This window comes from Protopterus annectens, chromosome 5.part0 (assembly GCF_019279795.1).
Source record: "Protopterus annectens isolate FY-2018-M chromosome 5.part0, PAN1.0, whole genome shotgun sequence".
Classification (NCBI taxonomy): Eukaryota; Metazoa; Chordata; order Ceratodontiformes; family Protopteridae; genus Protopterus; species Protopterus annectens.
Window position 1 is genome coordinate 1,361,328,746 of NC_056735.1, and position 22,320 is coordinate 1,361,351,065.

The 22,320-nt window shown below is 35.1% G+C and overlaps 1 protein-coding gene across 5 annotated transcripts in view; it reads right to left on the reverse strand.

The window, feature by feature from the left end:
• DLG2 (discs large MAGUK scaffold protein 2) overlaps window positions 1-22,071 on the reverse strand; it is a 4,792,098-nt gene extending 4,770,027 nt beyond the window's left edge. For 2 of the 5 annotated variants that reach the window (XM_044071159.1, XM_044071154.1), the window contains exon 1: window positions 21,884-22,071. In XM_044071159.1, the coding sequence (XP_043927094.1) occupies window positions 21,884-21,991 (108 nt within the window). In that variant the 5' untranslated portion in view covers window positions 21,992-22,071. The remainder of the gene's footprint in view (window positions 1-21,883) is intronic. The other 3 variants (XM_044071158.1, XM_044071157.1, XM_044071155.1) reach the window with 2 other exon arrangements.
• Between the last annotated feature and the right edge of the window lie 249 nt (window positions 22,072-22,320).

Genomic DNA, 22,320 nt, shown 5'->3' on the forward strand with positions numbered 1-22,320 from the left:
ACATTGTCAAATGATTTGCATGGTGCAGATGTTGTCTCATATAATATACCTGCTGATTGGCTTTTAATGAAAATAATTATATAAATGGGTACAGAAATGGAGTGTTATATCTTTTCTGTTCTTCACGTCTGCTCATTCGTGAAGTTATTACACCACTATATAATTGGTAAATGTGCTGTTTCGCTTTGGATTTCAGCACACTGGCTACGATTCATTCTGTGACTCTTATGGTACTATTTAGGTATGCAAATAGTGTGAATGAATAATATTCTAAAGCATAAAGTCTAATAAAGGTGCTTATTCATAATTAAGTGATGTTTATGTTGCTTTTCTATGTAACAATACTTCACGAAGCATATCCACTACAGTAGCACATTTTGAACACTAGATGGCAACAGCTGCAAAGGGACACAGCGAAACCATGTGCTGGTTTATTTTGTACTGTTTATGTCAAAAGATAATCAGAGGAAATACATTAATAATGTGATGTTTAAAAGTGTATTGTTTTAGAATGTCAGAGAGCAGTGACTTCATTTTTCAACATTTTTTTTATCAAATCATCTATGGAGTCAATATTAATGTTCATTATTTAAAATTGTAATCTTCCTGTCACTGGAAAGCAAGGTAATTGTTATGTCAATTCTGCCAGCTTTGTATAATGGCAAGTTTCACTAAACCAACTCTTTCTCTTCTAGGGATTTATCTAATATGAAGAAGGCATAATTAAAAGAGGTGATTACATGTGCTGTGCAGGAAAGCAACGAGTTTGTGGGCTAAATATCAATATGTTTGTTTCATCCAGAACACATTGTCATAAAAATTTTTGTCATAAGCAAATGTTTTATTCTGAACTCCATTGGTTCTCTAGATGCCTTTCTTTCTCTTGTTAAGATATGTGATTATTTTGGTGTTCATTTATATCTTGAATATCTAGTTATCATAGCACACATTTTACTATTGTTTTGCAAGCAAATATTGATGTTGTTGTGATACTACTGAAAAGTTCTTACATAATTTTATGTTTCATGACAGGTTTTTATGTGTGTATATATATATATATATATATATATATATATATATATATATATATATATATATATATATATATATACAGTTTGGATTCTTAGTTATGATTTCATGCAGTGTGATATCTACATGTTTGTATTATTTAGTCTTGACATAAGGAGAGATGAAATAATATATCAAAATATATGCTCTGAGAAGTTTCCTTATTAATTTGAAATTTACAATACCTATGGTAGTTGATACTCCGCCCATCTTACAAAAGTCTAACACAATACTTCAGCTGCCCAAGAGATGCTTATGATAAGGAAATGTTTAGATAAGCTTTGAGCATAACTTATAGAAAAGACTAGAAGAAAAGAAAATAGATCTATAGGTTATATAATAATTATTTCCTACATAATTTTAGAAGTAGGTAAAATAATATCTAAATGAAGGTTTGTTTTTAAAGATTTGAAATATAACAAAAAGATGAAAAAGAAGAAAAATTATAAGATAAAAGAATTCTCAAAGGTATCTCATTATTATTAATATATTTTAGAAATATAACCCATAACTTTTCTGGTATATTTATCCCTATCTATTTATTTATTAATTTTTAACTTTTAAAATGTTATTTTTATTTTATTTTATATGTACAAGTACTCTAGTAATAGAAATGTTTGAACTATAAGGTTGTGGTCTTAATTTAATTAGTTAATAGACCCATAGGAACATTTATACATCTTGGAGAGTTAATAGGTTTCTAGTTTGTTGGTCTAATAATATATTAGGTAGCTGCATTGGTGAATAGTGGTCTTGTGCACTAATGATGATAGCTGGTGGTATTGATGATTTATTCATCAATCCAGGAACTAGATGTTTCATGGTTAGTTTTGTATATAGTTATGTTTTTATGTTCTCTGAATTTTATCCATTGTATAAGTCCAAAATAGTATATATTTGTCAAAAGTATAACTTAATTAATGTCTGTGTTTAAATGTTTATCTTTGAATGTAAATGGTCTTAACAACCCTACTAAGAGAGGAAAATTGGCTAAATATCTGGCTTCTAATAAAGCTGATATTGTATTTATGCAAGAAACACATATTATTCAGTAAGACTTAGGCAAAATATCTTTTAATAGATATAATATTCTAACCGAATCTCATTTCCAAACTAAGAGAAGAGGAAGAATGATTTTATGGAAAAAATCTTTACAAATTCCTAAAATAATTGATACTTTCACTGATAAAAATGGCATGTTATGTTCAGTAGTATTGGAATTAAATAAGAAATATTTCACTTTAGCCAATGTCTATTGGTTACCTGGTATTGGTGCTAAATCGGCAAATAAATACTTGGAAATAATATCAGCAAAATCCAAAGGAGATATCATCATGGCAGGCGATTTTAATTGTATCTTATCAGTTAAAGATACTACTAAAAGTATTAATGTTAAGATACAAGCCCCAGCTAAAAAATTGATCAGTTTTGTCTCGTTGTATAATCTTAAAGATATATATGTGATCAAAGAACAGAGTTCTCTTAATTTTACACATTTCACTTACAGATATGGCACTCAGACAACCATTGATAAAGTGTTTATATCTGATAACTTAATACCTAAGACACATGATGTTTTCATCACTTCCTGCCCTCTGTCAGACCACAATGTCATAATATTTAAAATTAATATTAAACCAAATTATCTTATTCATTGGCAGAGACTACCAGCTTATATTATTAAGATAAAGGGATTTAAGGAATGGTGTATTAATGAATTGAATTATTTCCTTGAAATTAATAATAATATTGATACAAATAATATAATTATGTGGGATTCTTTAAAGTCTTATCTATATGGTAAAATAAAAACCTGGTATCTTCATAAGATGAAAGAATGGGACAAAGAATTATTCACCATACAATTGAAAATTGACACTTTAAAAATGAAACTACACCCTAAAGATATGGGTTCTAACTTGGAATTAAAACAACTAAACCTTGACTATTTAGAAATCCTTAGTCATAAAGTAGCAATTAATCTAGAGAGATTAAAATTGTAAACATATTCCTCTAACCCCAAACATATGCGCAGATTATCAGTTAAAGCAAAACATTTGACTAAAAATAGACATATAACAGAGATAATAGATACTTCTAAACACAAATCAAAACACTTTTCACATCTAAAAGAAATTTTGGAGATTTTTCGTTCCTATCATGAATCCATTAATAAAACAAATCTAAACTTTGCTAAAAGTAATTCAAAAGTAGAATTTTTAAGAAATAATATCAATAACAAACTTTCTAAGGAACAAAACAATAGATTACTTAAATCAATATCATTGATAGAAGTTAAAGACAGAATACAAAACCTTAAAAATAATAAAGCCCCTGGTCTTGATGGTATAATAGGTGAATTATATAAAATCTTCCCTGATAATGTTTTGAAAATATTAGTAATAGCACTTGAAGAATTTTGAACATGTGGTAAACTTTTTTCCTTCATGGAAATATTCATTAATTTCTCCCATTCTAAAGCAGGGTAAAGATTCTAAACTTGTTTCCTCATATCGCCCCATTTCCTTGTTAAATATTGACTATAAAATATTCACTTCTATATTAGCTAATAGACTAAATCAAATGATGCCGACTTTAATAAACAATGATCAGGCAGGTTTTATATTAAACAGAAGAGTTCATGATAATATTTTTAGACTCCTAACATTACTAGATTTTGCAAATAATAAAAAAAGAACTTTCAGTCATTAGCCTAGACCTAGATAAAGCATTTGATTCTATTAATTGGACATATTTATACATGGTACTAGAATAATTAAATTTTTCTTCTGATTTTATAGATTTATTAAAGAAATTATACAAATGTTCTATAGCTTATATTAAAATTGGTGCCTTTTTATCTGGCCCACTTAAAATACTAAAATGCACTAGACAAGGTTTCCCTTTGTCTCCTTTATTATTTGCATTATCAATAGAACCCTTTGCCAATTTTATAAGAAACAATGTCAATATAAGAAGTTTTGAAGTGGATGCAAACTATTCCTCTAAAATTCTACTTTTTGCTGACATCTTATTGACAATTGGCAATATTGATTTATCAATTGACCATGTTATTAGATCATTAAAACTCTTTGAAGAGATCTCAAGTCTTAGTTTTAATCAGAATAAAACAGAAACTATTCTTATAAATAAAAAATTAAGTAACACCTTATCTATTCATAATAATTTTAATTGGACCAATGACAAATTGAAATATCTGGGGATTTATATTCATACTAAATGGAAAGACACTATAAAAACAAATTATAAAATTTTGTTAGAGCAAATTAGAGAGCATATTATTAAATGGAATAAAATGCTCCTTACCATTGAAGAAAGATTATACCTAAGAAAGATGATTTTATTACCAAAAATTCTATTTTTTCTTCAAGCGCTAGTAGCTCCTCCTTCTAGGAAGGAACTAAAATATTTAAATTCTTTATTAATAAAATTTCTATGGCATCCTCAAAAACCGAGAATTAAATATGACTGGCACTATAAAAATTGGACTGAAGGAGGAATTGCTTTTCCTAATCTTGAACTTTATGTAGATGCTATTATTCTTAATATAACAAGTTTATGGCTAAGCCCAAAATACTCTTCAAATTGGAATATTTACATAAAGCAATCCTATTAAGTAATATTGAATCTGTAACTAAAGGTATAGACTGATCTGAAAATATTAAGTTTTTCATAGTAATTAAAGAATTATTTTTTAAAAGTGAGGTGAAACATTTTAAATGTATTCCTATAATGTGACTCATAAACAAATTGCATGGATAAAGCTCAAAAGATTAGTAGACAAAATGTAATCTTTATTGAAGACTTAGCAACTATTTTGGACTATGTATATAGTTTGTATATAGTTTGTATTAATACACTGTGTTTCATTACTTGTAAAATTTATATAATTGTTTTTACTATTTGAAAACCAATAAAAACAATAAAAAAAAAAAGATCCAAGTCATAAAAGACTCTACTCATAATATTAAATCATTGGAAACCTAGTCTAATGAAAAAAATACATAAAAAAAAGTAAATGTACCGACCATGTGAGGTGTAATCCCTCCAAACATATTTACAGTTCTATGGACATAAACAGATAGAGAAGAATAGAAACAAATATTTCAGGCATTTATTTTCTATGGAGAATAGTTATTATGGGGTCAAATATGACGTGTTTAATTGATGTGTTGAACTCCTTTTCCACTTACTGCTCACTGAATGCTATTTTATCTCCTTTCTGTACATATTTACTGCCAAACTCTCAGGGTTGCACAGGTATGAAATGATATCATTTTTGACATTTTATATCTTTACTCTTTCATGGGTATCCCCTGTACTCTTTCATGGGTATCCCATTCATGGGTTTGGGTTTCATATTTTTTCTTCTGGCTGTTCTACTATGAAATGAAATCCATTAAAAAGAAACAAATCATATTTCAATTTTGTCAAGGAGAACAGCAGTAAGGATATTTTTTCTTCACCTTAATACCTGTGCATTATTTAGGAAAGCCATTTTCCACAAGCATTCTCAAAATGAAACGTTTTATAATGATCAGAAATTCTGGAATCATTATGCAAGCATTACTATCTGGAGCCTTTACTGTAAATTGCTTATCTGATTGTAGCTCTTTTTCATAGAACTAACAATACTGATTCACTCAGAAAATGCTTCAACTACTTCGTGTCCTCTGTATATCTGTAGTAAAACAGATGCATTTACATAGTATATCTTGTAGACTCTTAAATTAAATATCTGTTGAAAGTACTTAAGCCACTGTAGAAGATGTTGCCAGGATATCTAAAACAAAATTGTTTTTATTAAAAAAATGTTGCTCATCCATAGTTTAGATTAATTTAAATGATGGCTGACTTTCCTGGTGAAAGTTAGAACAATTTTTTTTATTTGTGTTTTTTTTACGTATGGATTTTTAATAGCAATGAATGTAACACTTTATCCAGCTCAATAATCATGTCTTCAGAGTTCAGTTTTGAAATTTAAAGTGATTTGTGTAAGTCAAATAAGTTAATATCATTTTGAGTTTTACATAAAAAGATGGACTTTTTTATTCATTTATTTTGGACATCATCTGTTTGGCCTGGGTCTTCTTGCAAACAAATGTATCCTCCTGTTTGTTACAATTTTACAGGAACAAAGCGTAACTGTTTTTCTTGGAAGATCCTAAACCTGCATTCACAAGTCATCTGCTTGAAATAAACTATCTGGCACCACTGATATGAGTAGTTGCTCTGAGTTAGATAATATGCTAAGCAGCTTTTTCTTTGCTGGGAAGTCTGTAGTAAATGACTCATTAGGTGCCTTTTAATAACATTTTTTGCTGGACTCATTATTATTATTATTATTATTATTATTATTGCTATTATTATTGTTTTTATTATTATCAACACCATCATCTTTTCTTTATGTTTTACTTTCTCACCAATACTATAGAATTTGGGATTACTTGCATTACCTCTCAAATACTGCAGTTGAGAAGGAAAGTTGTAGGTCTCTTTGTCCTTTCATTTACAGGAGTCTTTATGGAACTACATTAATATTGTAGTCTGACTGCACATACATTATTTAGTAACTATTTGAAAAATAATATCTGTTTTAGTTTCTTTTAGCTGCACAAACAATGCAATAAAAATTGAGCCTCACAGCCAGTAAACAGACCAATATACATAACACAGTCTTTGAGAGAAAACACTAAATGCAAACCTAATGAATTGCAGTATGACATCACGATCTGTATCCTCAAATTAATTTGTACTTCTAGGCAACTGAGTCACAAGACCATTTCTGACTTTCCAATAACAACCCTTAGGCTATTTGACAAGTGAAGATGCAGAAGATCGGAGACTAGCCTCTCCCATCGGAGCAGAATGCTAGGTATAGAGCACCTTGCAAAAGCCAGTAATCTTCTTATTCTTTTTTCGGCTTTTTCCCGGTTAGGGGTCGCCACAGCAGATCACCTGTCCGCTTATGATTGGCAGTGGAGTTTTACAGTGTCGAGTTGTCAGCCCGGCGCCCAACCTTCCACAGAAGGCACACACACACACTCACACCTAGGGCCAATTTAGAGTGTCCAATCCACCTGCAGCATGTCTTTGGGATGTGGGAGGAAACCGGAGCACCCAGAGGAAACCCACGCAACCACAGGGAGGACATGCAGACTCCGCACAAAAGGCACCCCAGCTGAGGATCGAACTGGAGAACCTCTTGCTGTGAGGCGACAATGCTAACCACTGCACCACCATGGCCGCCCCTTGTAAAAGCCAGTAATAAAAAGGATATAATAAAGGGATAGAACGTCAAGCTCTTCCTGGTATTTCAGGAATGTTAAGCCAACAATCTTCCTGTTTAGCAACCTGGATGGACTTTTCAGTTGTTTAATATGTCTAGAAAGATACATCCCATAGGGGGAATTGTAGTCAGTAATCAGAATAGTTATGACTGCATAAAAGGAGTGATATCTTATTTTAACCAAGGTGAATTTAGTTATAGTAACAGAGGATATTTCTGACTGTTATTGCTACATGGTAGTTAGTGGTTGAAGGAGAGGGATGTATCAACCCAGGCCCCAAGACCCTGAATACATTATCATATTGGAGTGGGGTGTTGCCTATACTGCACAGTGACTGAGACAAAGAGAAAGAGAGAGAGAGCTGTTTACCAACTATGACAATGATGCTTTTTTTTTCATATTTACTTGTAGCCCTTTTTTCATGCTCTAGCTGTTACAAGGGTTAGTGCCTATTGTAATGAATGGGAATTGGGGGAGACTTGACATCAATGCCTAGCTTGCAGTCATCTCTAAACTTAGTTAAGGTCATGATTCCTATTCAAGGGTGGTGAAGTAGATGTTGAAAAGGACAGGTCCCAGTACTGAGCCCTGGGACACACCTCTGCTTACTTTTATGCTTCCCTAGGAGATGACAGCCACCTTATCATTGCCAGTATGGGGTATAATATTTAATGGTTCGGCGGGATCTAAATAAGCTGTATGAATATTACGACCACTGTCATCAGCCTATGCAAACTTCTGTAGGATGTTAACTAAATTCAGTAGGCAGGATCTGCTTTTGGCAAAGGTAAAACAATGTGGGTGTAAGCTGATAACAGTTTGATACAATAGCTTGGGAGGTTACATAACATATATTCTTTGGCTTTTCAATTCAGACTAGTTAGGCTAATTCGTCTGTGGTTTCCCAGGTTTGGGATAGGGCCAGCATTGTTTGGAAAGATTGCCTCTGCTGATCACCAGACACTGATAAAAAATCCTTTAGCTGAAATCAGGCTTAACAAAAAGAGTGAGTTGCACCACGATATGTGTGTTTAGTGCTATTTATACACGTCCAAGTTAATAATCAGGCTTCATGGAAGTAGCGAATACTGTCAGTATATGTTCCTTTGACACATCAAGATATATAAGGGATATTGGAATTTTTGGAATTAAGATAATTCTTTCATGGATAAAGTTTGCACTAAATTTGTCCACTAGTATGTTTGCTATGTCTGCTGAGTCTAAGAGGGTGGTACCATTTTGTATACATTCAGAAAACAACTCTGAGTGTTATCTCTTAGTTTCCTAATGTAATTAAAGTGGACTTATAACTATGGATTCAGAAGCTAATTTAAGTCCATGCGTTGCCTTACTAGCCCAGATAGTAGCTTATCATTTATTTTCGATAGTTTTGATGCATTCACTAATATGAGGAGTTTTAAATCTGCTGTATGATGAAAGATTTTTTTTCTTTTCTTATAGAGTTTATTTAAGCTGTTTTTTTTTTTTTTTTTTTTTTTTGCTTAAGCTTCCCATTGTATTAGTGTCTGCTATGGGTAGCCAAGTTTAGGCACTTACATACATGGGAATAGAACTGCCTTGAATAAATAAGCAGTTGTACCCATGTAAGGTCAGGGGAAGCTACAAGGGATTTTAGATAGCTTCTCCTAGAATCTGAAGAGGATTATTCATTTGAGATCATTGAATTCGCAAGTATTGACTGCAGAGGGTTTCAGAGATTTTGAAAGAGAAGTTTATACTCAGACTAGTAAAAGGAGAAACTGGGGAGGGGGGTTCATGTAGAGCTATATTAGTTAGAACCACATCAAGAATAGGGTCTGTCGTTGACTTGTTAACCATCTACTTGAGGCAAATTATATTTATTAAATCTAAGAATCTTAGGACATTCCCAGTCTTGGAGGTATAGCTGCCCCAGTTTATTGAGGATTTATATACATTTTCCATTATAAAGGCATTTTAGTAATATGTAACTCCTTAAGCATATTTAGGAGTCATCGTGGGACATGATGAGTGTCATGCAGCAGGCTATAAGTTCATACATTGTCTTTTCAAGGTAAGTTCGTGGATCACTGGGAATCTGTCTAGAGGTGGGCTGACACATATGGAAATGCCACCACAATTTCTATCAGGCCTGAATGGATGGTAGATACAAAACCTAGGTAAGCAGGGAGTATTATCTTTAAATTGAAACCAAGTCTGAGGATCTATGTGTTGAAGTTTCAGGAACCTCATGATCAGATGATTTATTGTGATGATGTCTAGCATTGAGGAGAGACAGTTTGATATGATGCATTTTAGGACTGTAAATTGTTACATTTATATTTGCTACATTTGCCACATTTGGATGCCCATTAGCCAGATACTACCTAAAAAAGGCCTCATGGGGAGAATATGTGGGAGTCATGGAACAAGTGGTTCTGGCCATCAGTGGTGGAACAAGTGCTACTGGGATTCATCTCCTCCCTTGCTGACACATATTGGACCCCCAAGAATGGCATACATTTCTTAGCCAATTGTTGAAGTCAACCATCTTACTTTTGTATATAGGTATCATTCTAGAGGAAGGAGGGGTTGCACTCAAGACCAGTGTCTTGCATTAATGAGGACTTAATGGTGATATAAACCAAGTCCTTGTGCATGTCCCTCAGGGTTGTGCACCTTAAGTTGTTCATACTCTCATGAACTACTACCAGGTCATAATCTTATTTGTCGACTCAGAGAGACTTTTTGAGTCCTTGTGACATCATGAAGCCTGGCATTAGAATTTCAATTAACTCTGACCTTATATTTGTCCACTCTTGAGAGTGTAGTCAGTAAGCATGGCAACAGAGTCAGCAAATATCAAAACATTATTATTTTCACTCATGGTGACCACTTACCGTGCATGAGCATGAAGGTGTTGTGGTGGTGGGTATCTGCTGCAACCTTATGCTTGTAATCCTAGGAAGCTACCTCATTGGGTGGGGGAAATGCCTCTAGATTTTGTAAATATTTGCATTTCTCATAGATTGTTTTATGTGTCAAGTAGAAGTTCATTGTCTGTGAATATATGGCAGCTCCTGCCTAAGAATACTAAGTGCTAAAGATCTGGCAATATAAGGGAACCAAGCTTGTGTACTTTCCATCATGTACAGATGGGTCATGTTTTCTTTGGTCTAACTGATGACATTATGAAATTCAAACAGCCAAATCATATGCTGCATTATTCAAAGATAAGTTCTACACACTCCTCCAAGCTAGCACTGAGGCTTTGGCCCCCATATTGCACAAATACAGAACCAAATTCAAGAACAAGCCCATTTGCTGGAACCTTGGTAAAAATATAGAATAAAAAAAGAGGAAGAAGCTCATATCTCCTAATAGCAAACATAACTCTTCACAAGCTAGAAAAGATTAACAAAGGACTTGCCACCCATCGTAAGTATGACCACAAACCCTCCTTCAGCTATATCAGAAACCTCAGCAGTAATACTCAGCTTTGAGTTAATACAAAGCAACACCACATCCCCTAAAGACATAGCCAACATACTGACAAACAAAAAATCAGCTGAAGTATTGCTCCCTTATCTCTCCCAAACTTTTCACAGCACATTAGCAAGCTTATGCCACCACCTGAACTATCCTGAGCAAGTCCTGTAGGATCTCTCAAGGCTGGACCACAATAATGCACCAGACTGTCTCACTGTCTGCCCAAGCAGTTGCTAATTCTATTCAGTTTTAGCCTCTCCACTGGATTTGTGCCAGAGGAATGAACAACTGCTGTAATCATCCCTCTCCATGAAGGGGGACTCTCTGCCGATATGGGTGACTTAACACCAGTAAGCTGCACCAGCTTTACATGTAAAGCAATAGAGTGATTAACTTTTTATTATTAACAAGGACATAAGCAGTCTTCAATTCCCAGATTCAAACCTGTTTAGGTCTGCTAAAGGCAGGTCCTGCCTCTGAAACCCAGCAGATTTTTTTGAGCACATCACCAAGGCATTAGATTCAGGCAAATTGGTCCACCCTGCATACCTGGACTAGGCCAAGGTCTTCAATATTGTTCCAAATTCTAGAATTAATTATAATCTTATCCAATTAAAAGTAAATCCCCCATGTTCCCCACTGGGCAGCAAACTGGCTCATTGATGGAACCCAATCTGTGTTAGAGGTACACTCTCTTCAGAAAGAGTAGTTACCAATGGTGCTCTCTGGGGATTGGTCCTTGGATTACTCATTTTTGGTGTCTACTTCTCTAATGTCAAGGCGCACACTAAAGGCCTGTGGATGATTAAGTTTACTAAACTAATGTTTTCCGGCTTTTCCTGATTAGGGGTCACCACAGCAGAACTCCGGTCCACTAATGATTGGCAGTGGATTTTGTACAGTGCCAAGGTGACAGCCCAACACCCATCCTTCAAAGAAGGCACACCCATTCATGCACGCACCTACCTGCATGTCTTTAAACATCACTTGACCTTGGGGAGGACATGCAGACTCCACACAGAAGGCACTCCAGCCGAGAATCGAACCAGAGAACCTCTTGCTGTGAAGCGACAATGCTAACCGCTGCAACACCGCCGCCTATCAGATGATTAAGTTTACTAATGATTACAAACTCAGAACAGTTATAAGTTCACCAGCTAGCATTCAGATTCTCTAGAAGGGTGTAACAGTAAAAACACATACTGTAAAAAGTGGTGCCTGGTCCAGGATTCATATTAAATGTTAAGAAATGCAGTATAGTGTTGTTTGACAAACCTCTGTATCATGTTCCCACCACATGCATGACATCCCTTTAAAAACTGATTGTCATTAGGGACTTGGGCATTTTCAAAGAAAATGAACTATCGTTAGACTACCATGTGTCCACTATTGTTAAAAACAAATTATTTTATATAGCTAGAATAATCACCAGAGATACACTTTTTATATCCAAAGATGTCACCCCTCCACTTTTCTCTTTTTAGGCCAATAATAGAGTATTCTATTCCCTTGTATGTGCCTGTTTAGGGTCGTGCTCTATCCTGAGAGGTTGCAGTGTTTCCTTTCTAAGGCAAGAATGGCAGTGTCTACCTTCAAGTGCCATGACCACCTTAAACTGCTCTCTCTCTCTCTCTCTCTCACTCTCTCTGTCCCTCTCTCTCTTGCTCAATCTCTCTCTCTCTCTCTCTCACTCTCTCTGTCCCTCTCTCTCTCTCTCTTTCTCTCTCTCTTGCTCTGTCTGTCTCTCTCTCTCTTGCTCTCTCTCTATCAGTCTACCTTTCTTTTGTTATCAATTAACTATTCAGAGGGGGACCTCTGTATAGCATACAGAGCCACAAAGGATACAGTCCTATGTGACCTCCCACAGATACAAAAAACTAATAACACCATAAACACCCACTGTAGAAATCTAAACTTCCACAGAAACATAAATACAGCCTGCTAGTGTGATATATATCTATAAAACAGAGAATCCCCCTTTTACTAATCACACTTCACTTGAATGCAAACTGGGAGCTCACTAACCCTTTTTTAGTGTAATCTGCATGAGCGGATGGGCAAATGTAAGTGCATCCTTGGTTTAGCCCCTTAAGCCATTATGTAAAGGGGTCAAAATTAGGAACAATGTACTTCATTCCAATGGGGTACACTATTAATTCTTGTCTTTGTAATTTTTTCTTGGCATCTTGTGACTAAGCTACAAATGTTTCACCAGATTAGCAGCCTGGTATTAACCTGTGGAACTATGAACCTATAAGATACATTATTTGTAGTTTAGTTAGGTGTGTCATATAGAAGGAGAACTAAGCTAGGTGAAGGCACAACTGAAATTGAGCATCTAACAACAGTTTAGTGCAGTCAAGCATACACTTTGTGAAAACTCCATATCTGGGAGAACAACTACTACGTAGTAAGGAGTCTGTGCTTAACCAGTAGCAATGTAATAGCATTAAGGGGCAAAGTGCACAGGTCACAGTGACCCAGCACAAACACAGATTGCAGAAATACTATACCAATGAAATGCTTATTTAGTAAATGACAGAAACCTGAGGCAATCATTCATACCATTCTACAATACAGCTAGGTTGAATGCTCAATGGATATGTCAATCAAGGTCAAGTACCCTATGATGTTATCCAGTCACTCTAAGGGTGACTGCTGGAATACACTAATCAGTTACTGTGCAATGCTACCTGTAGCTGTATTATGTGGACTTCCACAGGGCACAATAAAGCATGATAGGTAAAAACAAAGAACTGAAATAGCATCCTGGCACTAGGCCAGTAATAATTTAAACAGCAGTAAAATTTCCTCTCTCACAAGACAGCTACTAGCGATGTTACAAGATGGCCCCCAGACTCTGACAAACTAAGACATGCCCAATAAGTAATATACATTGAGATCAGCAAAAAATCATATTTCAGAAGAAAAATGACAGTTTAGGTAATTAAAACAGACTTCTATGGTGTTTAAAGGACTGGAAAAAAGAGCCAAGTCCAGTAAAAGACAGCTTAGGTTTGGTTTCAGCAAGAGCTCAGATGCATTCCTCACAGTACTCAGTACAAAAGGAGTGCAATGACCCACACACATACACACACACACACACACACACACACACACACACACACACACACACACACACACACACACACATACACACACACACACATATATATATATATATATATATATATATATATATATATATACACACACACACACACATATACATGCATATATATATATATATATATATATATATATATATATATGTGTGTGTGTGTGTGTGTGTGTGTGTGTGTGTGTGTGTGTGTGTGTTTAAAAAAATAATTGAAATAGTCAATCAGAATACAGCTTGCTACTAGGCCAGTAATCAGAACTCCTAGAACAGCAGTAAATTACCCTGCCTAATAAGATAATCCCTAGCAATGTTCTAAGATATTCCCAATTAAGTTGTGCCTAATTAGTAATATGCACTGAGTCATGTGACAATTTAAGTAAGGAAAACATACTTCTCTGGTGTTTGAAGAGAAAAAAGATAAGAGTCAGAGCCAGTTAAAACTGGTCAGATTAGGTTCCAGCAAGAGTATTGATGTACAGATCATAATACTTCAGTTATAAAGTCTACTGTCTGTTGAAGCTATTCTTTCACTACCATTCAATAGCACTTTATACAAATAATTGAGCTATCTAGGTAGAAAATTCCAAGAACAACAAACTAAATTCCAGATATGCATAAAAAAACGTCCAAAATGTAAAGCTAAAATCCACACACTGGAAACATAAACAAGGATAAACCTTAATAAATATTGTCCAATCAGTAAGTGTTTTTGTTCATCAAAATGCATGAACTTGATCAGACTTGACATAAAAGAAAAAGTACAGTTGTGTAAGTCCCATTTACCTGTAAGAGCAAATATTCGTGCAACACACTGCCTTACTTTTATTCACGTAGTAGTGCCCTGCTAGCCTCCTCTGGCAGTCTAGCAAAGCTCAGAGTCCCTCCTACTGCCTGTCTGTGGGTATAATGGACAAATCACATGCCAGTATAGGGGCTGCCTAATAGAGCCACAGACAGGACCTTTCAGTGTCCTAGTGGTATAGTAAGAGAAGAATCTCTTGAAAGACTGTTCCTTACTCAGGATTGCTTCAGCTACTGAGAATGATAAGAAACCCTTTTGGATTTAATTTCATCCTGCTGCTACTCAGTCAGTACTTGGATGGTGCTTACTGCTACTGTGACTGTTTTTTCTGATTGGAAATTTGGTATATGCTTGGGTTTTTACTTTGCCTGCATGGTATAAGGCTTTTACTATTGCAAGCTGATTGTTGGTTCCTGGGGATTGCTATCCCCTCAAATTTGTTTTATGACCATTTGTAAATTTTTAACTGAGTTTCTGTATTAAGGCTGGAAGTTAATAGCACCTGTTGTTTGTGTTGCTTAAAAGCTTAATTTGTAAGTTTTGATTAGCAAACTTGCTGATATTGCAATTTTTTTCTTTGGTACTAGGAAGGTGATTGAGGAAGATTATAGCATTTTAAAATGATTTTTTTTGTTTTAAATCACTATTCTGGCACTACTTTGTATGTTAAATATGTCTGACAAGATTCATAAGTTTATGCTTTCTCTTTCGTCTGAAACTGTTTTATGCTGTTTATTATTTTCTTAAATTTTTGTAAAAATTGTAGGACTTTTATCGCATATTTTACACTTTGAACTGTGTTTCTAAAACTACTTTCATTTTATCCAGTGCAGTGTTCAGAATAGTAGCCATGCAGAAACTGACTTTGGCTTGTTGTTTAGTCAATAGTGGGATTTTGCCATGTTTTCCATGGCTGACTAGCCAGCCATTTTGGTATTGCTATACATAGGTTTTTGACCCTTGACTTGATGGAGTCAGATATGGTGATCTTCTCCCTACCAACCCCCCCCTTCCCATTCACCTAAAAAACATAGATGTAAATAACAACATATGTCTCAACCTATGGCTTGTGACTTCACAGTAACCTTGGCAAGCTATCTTAACCCCTGCCCATATTCTGCCTCCAGTTCCCTGGTACGGTGTAAGCTCCACAGCTGTTCAGACACATCATTTTTTCTTACACACTACGAAAGATATGCAACCCCAGCATACTTCCATCCAATCATCTTTATCATTATATCAATCACTTAGTGTAATACTGTTATGAATTTCAGTTTTAAAAAAGACAAGCAGCATTTAAATTTTCATTTAAACTAGATTCATGAAAAGTGTTAAATTTAAACTAGCAAGTTATTTTCTTTCTAAAACATCATTTACTTCACCATCCCTTTTGCCCAACAGTGTTTTTTTTTAATACAGAAAAGTGAATCCTTTGAAACTGTGGTATTGTGTACTGTGCTTCCATAAAGCATTTCTTACATCTTTGTTCTTATTTGTTCTGTTATGGTCTGCTACTCTGTCTTTCAATTTCTTCACAGTCTTTCCTATGTTAAAATAACAGTCACTGCCCTCAGAGCTTGACCCTCACCTTGAGGTGACAAACAAGACACAGGGATCTCACTCCTGGGGAATGAGTCTGTCAGTTGAACATCCATAGAAGAGACTTGATGTTCAAATTGGGAAAAGAAAGAAACAGAGAAAGCACTTATATTGAATTTTATGTTTTGTCAGCTTCCAAACAAACACTGATTTCTTAAAGTTTCAGGATGATTAACAATGGGATGCAGCCATGCCAATCCTTTCTTGAGAAATGGGAAAACATTTTTTGCAAATGCTTTACCTGATTGTAGTAAAACACATTTATCTTAATGCCACTATATCTCATGTACAGAGATTCAGTTTAGCTATGCATACACAATTACTTTTTGTACATAGTCAGCAATGGCACTTTTGTAGAAGAACTTCATGAGAATCCAGACATTCTGATTATAGACAGCATATCATTTGGTCATGTGCATTTCTGCAACCCTTAATTTTTGCTCTGTATCCTAATGGAATACCTTTTATGCTACATGTTTATTTTCTGTCAATAATAGGCCTCATAACTTGGATGGAATTAGAAAAGTAATTAGGTTTACTTTAGTATTACAAGCATAGCATGTGCCAGCACTTGTGAAACCTGCAATTTATTTCAGTAGTAAAAATCAAACTTTCTTTATTGCTGTTGAAATACATTTTGGATTTCACAAGTACCAACATATGCTGTGCTATGGATTGTATTTTACTGAGCACTGCAATGCCTGGGTTCTATGCATTGTATTCTGTGGATGTCTTACTTTAATATTAACCAGGAAAATGCAATGTGTACATCCAAAAAATGTGTCAGCTTCTCATAGTATTATATTAGACTTTAAGTCTTTTAAGGAAGACTATCAAACAGAAATACAAAAGTCATTTAAATCTAAAATAGTCTTCCTTCAACAGTGTTATCATAAACTTGAAACACATTAAAGAAGTTGCCATTAACCGCATGACTAGGGATGCTCTCTTGCATTTAAGCATAACCCTGGTGACGGTGAACATTTATCTTGCTGGTCTGTTTCTCTTGCAATACCACTCTCTGTAATTTTTTATTTGTTTGTAGCTTTTCAAGTAATGATCCCACCATTTATATAAGGATATGTTGACGGTTTGTCTTGCTGGCCTACTATAGTACAGGTCTCTGTAATACTGTATTCATTTTATTCATTATCTACAGATATATATTAAGCATATTCTTTTTCTTAATATGTTGGCTCATGCCCCTTCACTTCATTGCAAACAATCCCTCTTGCTTTATCCAGGCTGTCCAGAAAAACAAAAAGACAAAGGACTTGCTCTTGTCTATTTCGCACACAAACGCAGAGCAGATGACACTTTTTTGTCTGAGTCATAGGTTAACATTCTGTGACACTAATGTCACTCTAAGATTATTCAGTTACCATAACTGTTGTACATTACACTACAAACACCATAACTGTTGTACAATATACTACAAACAGCTGCAATGACTACAAAAGCTGGAGACATTTTTACCTGGGCACTATGGCATTAATATAATATGCAGCTTGTTCTTTATCTTGATGTCACTGTAGCTCTCTAAAGTTTGTGAAGGAATCAAAGTAATCTTGAATTAAATTTTATACTGTTGACAGCATAAAAAAACAAGTGCCTCTGTCTGATCATCTCCCTTTTTGAGTAGCTATCATAATGTGTGCTCCACCCACATTTTTTTCAGAGTCCATGGCTTACACAAGGATCCTTGATGGCATCTGCAGTCTTACTTAATGCATGCATTTGGGAACCCCTTGATCTACCCAACACTCTTTCTTAGAAAAGAAAAAGTAATTTCAAATATCTAGGCTGAAGCTAAGTAATCAAAAGGGTCATCATGTCCCAATCCAGTGAATTGCAGATCCATACACTTTCATAACTAACCAGAAATCTCAGAAAATGTTATATTAAGCTGTGGGATACAGAGGTCAAATTCTTCTGCATGGTGATTGAGAGAGGCTTACTTCCATTTTAATCAGGACAGCTACATTTTTTAACATGCTATTTGACTAAATAGTCTGTTACTGGACTGAGACTGGAAGATGGATACCATATCCTTAAGGTTCATCCCTTCATCTTCTTGTAGATCACACCGGCCCAGGACTACCTTGTTTACCCCATGTACTCTCATCATTTCCTCATGTATGAGAAGCTTCAGCTCCCACAGTCTTTCCTTATACCCCACCCTCCAGCCCTTTTTAAGTAAACATTGAAAACTAACTTGACTTCTGTTTTGCTGTAGCAGTACCAGATCTGTGCAGAATTGGCATTACCAGTCTTCTTTTCGAGTCAGTACCACTGAGGATACAACCTTGCATCAAATTGGTTTAGACTGACATTTTATCACATTTTGTCACGTATTTCATTTATCCAACCACTATTACCCAAAGGAATGTTCCTTGCTTTATATTCTTTATAATGGTTGCACTCAGCTGTTATTTCTCCTGAAAGGTGCTAAATCTCAGCTAAATACCTTGTACTTTCCAGCAATTAATGTCAGTCACCATTTCTCTATCTCATCTGCTAGTTTCCCAAGATCCTTTGCAAGCCTGCTGCTAGATTCCATGTAATCTCACCAATATTATTGTCATCAACAAAAAATTAGATTTTTGTCTGAGTGTATGTTACAATGTCTGACATAAGGACCTTGAGAAGCACTGGACAGAGGAATACCAGCATAGCTCACTTGATAAACACCACATTTTTTTCAGCCATACAACAATTGTTTGCCTCCATATTTTTTAGAGTCCCTGTATTACAACCCCCTACACCATGCCTATCAGTATCCACTGTGAATCTGACCAAAATACCATTCTGAAATATGAATATGCCACATCACATGGGTAACTCTGTGATATTCTGGTGCAGGCTGGCCAAAGAACCATATCACAAGACTAATATTATCCAGAAGGATGCATAGAAAGAACAGTAAAACAAGGTGTGTAAGCAGGAGTGACTCTTAACAATGCCATACGTTGCTGAAATGAACTACTGGATAATCCCACTGGCAATGACATGATCTCACAGCCAGGCTGTGCTTGGACTGTAAGTTTATACTGCAGTGAATTAAATAGAGAAGCGGGATGGTGCCTTGTAGAAGAAACACATAGATGAACTATAATCTGACAGGGGAACTGACAGATGATTAAACTTGAAATAGATTGTAAAAAGGTAAAGAAAATGGACCATTCGAATTTTACAGTAAGGATTGCCAGAGGTTTGCCACTTTGGTTAACCATCCAGAAATGAAACTTTATGTATTGAGGTGTTTGTCAAGAAACTGTCAATACCTACAGAGTAAAACTAAACACACAGATTCCTATTACTCTGAGATGCTAAAATTAAACATATTTCTTGTTAAACATTGATGTTTTCATGATCAAATAAAATATTTAAATCTCGACTACACATACAGACATATGTCTCTTTAGCTGTATTACACCCATATACCTTTATTAGGTTCCATGGATTTTAAAACATAGACATTTCATAACAAAAATCCCTTCAAATGCCAGTGACTCTACTAACAGCAGCTATTAAAAAAGAATTCAAAACTGTGATTTAACTTATGAAATTCTGTAATCAAGCAAAACTGTGATTTAACTTATGAAATTCTGTAATCAAGCAAAACTGTGATTGTGCAACTAAAAGCCACACCAGCAAGATTAGAATGTATTGTGAAATAGACTTCACAAATACTTTGCCTGCATTTTACCCAAAATGTATTCAAGCTCCTAAAGACATGCATTAGTTATTGTAAGTATATATTTCTAATTAGGGATGTCCCTGAAGTGCAGTTCCACTACTATAAGCAACTGATGACATCAATAAAAAGTTCACATTCACTTACTTAAACAGCATTAACAATGATATACAACTGAAGGAACTTGGCATTGCCATAAAAATAATTACAGGAACCTTTAATTACTTTTCATAGTCATTAATTTTCACATTAAGCCACTGATGACTGAAAAGTAATCAGCTATTCACGCAAGTCTTAAACCATTACTAGTACCTTTAAAAGATATTGCAGAGTCACATTGAACAGTCAAAATACTAATGTTATATGTTTAAGCCACCTAGGAATACAAATGCATCTAAAAAGTGAGAACAGTTAAGCATTTATTGATCGTGCAGGAACCCAAAATCAATACTCCTAAGATTATATAACACAAATTTCTTTTCTCAAAGCAGCACATTTTTGTTTTATATGATAAGAAGATAGGCACTATATTCACAGTAGACTAACCACATTTTTCCTTGCTCAGTAAATCACCCAACAGGAGTCCCAAAGCTGGCTTGCCTGGAAAAAAATGTTGAGCAAACTGCAGCAATGGAAATCAAAAATCTGTTTTATACAATTCAAGAAAATGACAGGGATTCAATTATTTGAAATGTTGGCTACTTCAAGAGATGTTGAAACCAAAATGAGCATATAAAATCCTTGGGGTGGGGTGGGAGTGGCTATAATTTGGAAGAGCTTGGCAGCAGCAATAAGGTACCATCAGTTATGCATGCAAAAGGATAGAGATGGTACTTTCCTTTTTATACTTTTCTCAAAGAAGTTATGACAGCCCTCAGAACAAAATGCAGACATTGTCATTCTCTGAAATGATCTGCAAATATGATAACACAAGTCATTGTCACTGGATAAATCATGTATTTAAATATCATTTTAATGCTGTGCACTCTCTGAACATAGCCACTGATTGCCTTATCATCTGGGTTATAAAGCTAATGTATTTAAGTACTTGTTTATTTTAATACACATTATACATGTGCAGACAGGCGGACAGACACAGATGCACACCCAGCTACCAACCCAACAGCCCACAAACACAGTCATTCATATTATGTCTTTCTCTCTAAATGTTGTACATGCGCATACACACTGACATACTCGTATACATACACAGACACACATGCACACATGCACACACACACACACACACACACACACACACACACACACACACACACACACACACACACACACACACACACATACACACACACACACACACACACACACACACACACACACACACACACACACACACACACACTAACACACACAAACACATGCACACACATGCACACACACACTCACACATACACACACACACACACACACACACACACACACACACACACACACACACACACACACACACACACACACACACACAAACCCACACAGATGCACTCACACACACACACACACACACACACACACACACACACACACACACACACACACACGCATGCACACACATGCATTATTTACAACATTGTTGATAACCAAGAAATAAGGCATTAGGTAGAAGAAAAAATAATTCTGACAATCTGACAATTAGAGCTATTTCTGCATCTACACTTAGAAAAAGTACAGACCTTGCTCAAACCACCTGTAATATTTTGCTGTTAAAGCAGCAGTTTCAGAACAGTACCGACACAAGGAAGACATTTTCTTCAGCATGCTAACAGCTCTCTAAAGCCTGCTGTCTAACCCTTCCTTACCTTTACACTAGTCCTGAAGGCACAATAACAAGCCAGAAACATTGCAGTATGCACCAAGCATATGGACAAGCCTTTGGATTCTTCTGAGATTATCACAAACCATGACATAGAAGGACAACAGCATACGCTATGAAAGCAAAAGCATCCAGTCTGTTTCTGTCTGTTTGAATCTGCATCGATTCCTCAATATTGTGAGTATAAAAAACCAGCCATGTCTGGAGAAAAGCTACGAACCTTGTTATTGCTGCAGTATCTGTGTAATACATGGCAGTGTTTCACTTAAATAAGAACTCTGACAACAGAAAATTAAGCTTTCATATTTTACTCTTTTGCATTTTAGTCAGTGGAAACTATGGGAAAGCAATAGATCAAAAAGGATGACTAATTTCGGTTTTAAGATGCAGTTTGTAATAGTGGGTAGGCATTTTTTGCAGTTA